General features: G+C 39.9%; 1 protein-coding gene across 2 annotated transcripts in view; it reads right to left on the bottom strand.

The window, feature by feature from the left end:
- Window positions 1–1,658, bottom strand: part of MATR3 (matrin 3) — an 18,045-nt gene extending 16,387 nt beyond the window's left edge. For both annotated transcript variants that reach the window (XM_005429210.2, XM_031063804.1), the window contains exon 1: window positions 481–1,658. In XM_005429210.2, the coding sequence (XP_005429267.1) occupies window positions 481–1,371 (891 nt within the window). In that variant the 5' untranslated portion in view covers window positions 1,372–1,658. The remainder of the gene's footprint in view (window positions 1–480) is intronic.
- Window positions 1,659–2,708: the final 1,050 nt, after the last annotated feature.

Genomic DNA, 2,708 nt, shown 5'->3' with positions numbered 1-2,708 from the left:
GGACAGGGAAAAAGCAGAACTGTGCAAGAATGCATCTTAACTACATATAAATCAGCAATCAAGACAGATGTGGAGGAGAGCTGAAACTAGCTTCCGGAATGGCACAGTAGATACACTGCAAAAAAAACCCCAAACCAACAAAAAAATATCAAAACCCACCCCAAAACTGCTTGAATGCCAGATGTTTGTGGTTAAGAGAACATGTAGATGTAAAATATAAACAAGATATCCCAGTAGATGATAGCTGTTTGACTTGAAGTTAAGCAATCTGGGCAAATAAAATACATTAATGTAAAGCCCTGGTTTACAATGTTTGTCAACAATTACCTTGCAAATAAACCAAGTGCCTTTTTCACTCTCAAACCAACTTTCAGATCATTTCAAAAGCAACCAGGCCATAGAAATAATTAAAGAAATAGATAAAAACAGAACAGATACTACAACGTAAAGGAAAATAGAAGTATCTGGTGCATAACTCACCTTATTAGAATGAACTGGCATATCACATATAGAGCACAGATGGGGATAACCCTTCGGTAAGAATCCATGGAAGTCTTCAATATTGCTATTTGGAGGAGCACCTCTCTTTTTCTCAAAGAGAGATCTCTCGGGACCAGGACCACGACCCATTCTGTCATACTCACTGTCAAATTTATGATAGTTATGCGAAGTCTCACCATAAAAAGATTCATCCCTACACCTTTCTCCATCTCTCAATCTGTCATCTTCATAATCCATTCTGTCATAATAACCAGATTCTTGAGAACGACTTCCATGGTCATAGTCAACCACTGGGTTGAGACTAGGACCACGATCATCAAAGCTATCTCTTCTAAAATGCCTTTTTTCTTCCCAATCATCCCTAGGTACTCTGTATGGTGGTTCCCGTGTGGATGATCTGCCATCTCTACCATAACCTTCTTCAGCTCTCCTCCTTTTAAGTTGTAGAAGGATCTGAGGCAAGTTTTCAGGAGTGATCTTGTCCTCTGGATAGCGACTCAGTTCATCTAAGTCTCTAGCAGACAGACCAAAGCTGGCCAAAATGTTTGTGGCCTGGTCTGCATCTCCACGGTGCTGAGAAGACAAAGGGAGCGGACCTCTACTTCCAATGTTAAATATAGACTGCAAATTATGGGAAGAGGTACTACCAGAAGACAGTGCACTATGAGATCCTTGTTGGTTCAATGAAGAACTCATTCCAAGATTCATTAAGCTAGCAAGGCGTGCAGTACCCTGGTTCATCCTTCCAAGAGATGCTGGCATATTTAAAGACTGGGTAGCAGCAGCAAGAAGGCCTATTCCTGCAGAGAGGTCACGCCCATGACCTTGTGAATCCCTACTCAGAGATGACTGCTGGAATGACTTGGACATTGTAGAACTAGAGCTTGTCTACTTTATGGATCAAAAAATTCTTTTTGTTTAGTTTTTTTTTAAGATGTCTGCAAAGAGAGCTCACACTAGAAAGCTAGGCAAACTTCACTTCAAAAACGGTAACGCCAAGAAAGAGGATCAATAATGACTGCAGATCTTCTTCAAGCTGAGAAACACCAGACAATTCTGTAGAAAAACAAGCAGTTTTAGTCATAAATCCCTTTAAACAGATGCAGTTTTAAACTTATGCATCATGTTGAGCTAAAAAACATTAAAGATCTCAATCTTACAAGGCTTTTATCACATAACAGATTCAAGAGGTACCCAGAACCTACATATATTATTGCAGATAAAAATACAGTAGTGTTTCCTATACATACTACTCTTCTTCCACAAAAAGCTACTTTCACACTGAAGAAAAGTGAATTTCAGAAGTTTGCGATGTCTGAAAGCATCTATAAAGTTTACTGACATGTAAGCCTTGATCTCTGGTTAATGGCTTTATTCATACCCTATATTATTGTACTGTGTCTGTGAGAAGAACACAAAAAACTTAGGCCCATAGAATCCAAGATGACTTTGGCATATAACACATATTTGAAAATGAAACCTCTACCACCACAGAACAGGACGAAAGGAAGTTAAAAGTAACTGAAGTTTGGGCAAAAAGTTTCTGCTATAAGATCTGTAAATAAGACCAAACATAATATTCAGTCTTTATGCAGTAAAATTCCAATTACTGATGCGAAGACAGATGTGAACAAGAAAAACAAGTTTTACATTTTGCAGGAAGTAAACAAGACCTCTTGTTCCAATTGCAGTTGCACTGCTAACAGCATTTCTGAAGGGATTCTTTACTCTGTTACATGGCAGCTGTGACACCAGCCTGTACTCTCAGACCTCAAACTAAACAAGGTCAGGCTTAGTGCTGGGATGGGAGACCCAAGGAAAACCCTGCTCCTGCAGGAAGAGACCCCAGTGAGTCAGGAGATGGCACCACATCCCAGCGGCACTGCCTGCCTGGGGCTGGCACTGACACCGTGACCACCTGTGGGAGTTAAAGATCCTAAAACACTGCTCGCAAGAGAGAGGTGACTCTTTGGTGTCCCACTAAAACACTAACCTAGCACTCAAATATTAGGTTCAACTGCGTTTACACAAAGTTCTAACGAAACAGTCTATCAATATCCACAGCATGCTGCAATGAATATATTTTATAAAATATTCTTTAAGGGCAGAGCAGAAATAACTGTAATACTTCACCCCATCCTCCTCCAGCCTTGGAATAGATACACAAAGTTTAAAGCAATTCAACACATGTGAAAATATTCCAGCAG

Source organism: Geospiza fortis, unplaced genomic scaffold, assembly GCF_000277835.1.
Source record: "Geospiza fortis unplaced genomic scaffold, GeoFor_1.0 scaffold320, whole genome shotgun sequence".
Classification (NCBI taxonomy): Eukaryota; Metazoa; Chordata; class Aves; order Passeriformes; family Thraupidae; genus Geospiza; species Geospiza fortis.
The sequence above is the reverse complement of the archived record's forward strand: the minus strand, read 5'-3'. Positions and strand labels throughout refer to the sequence as shown.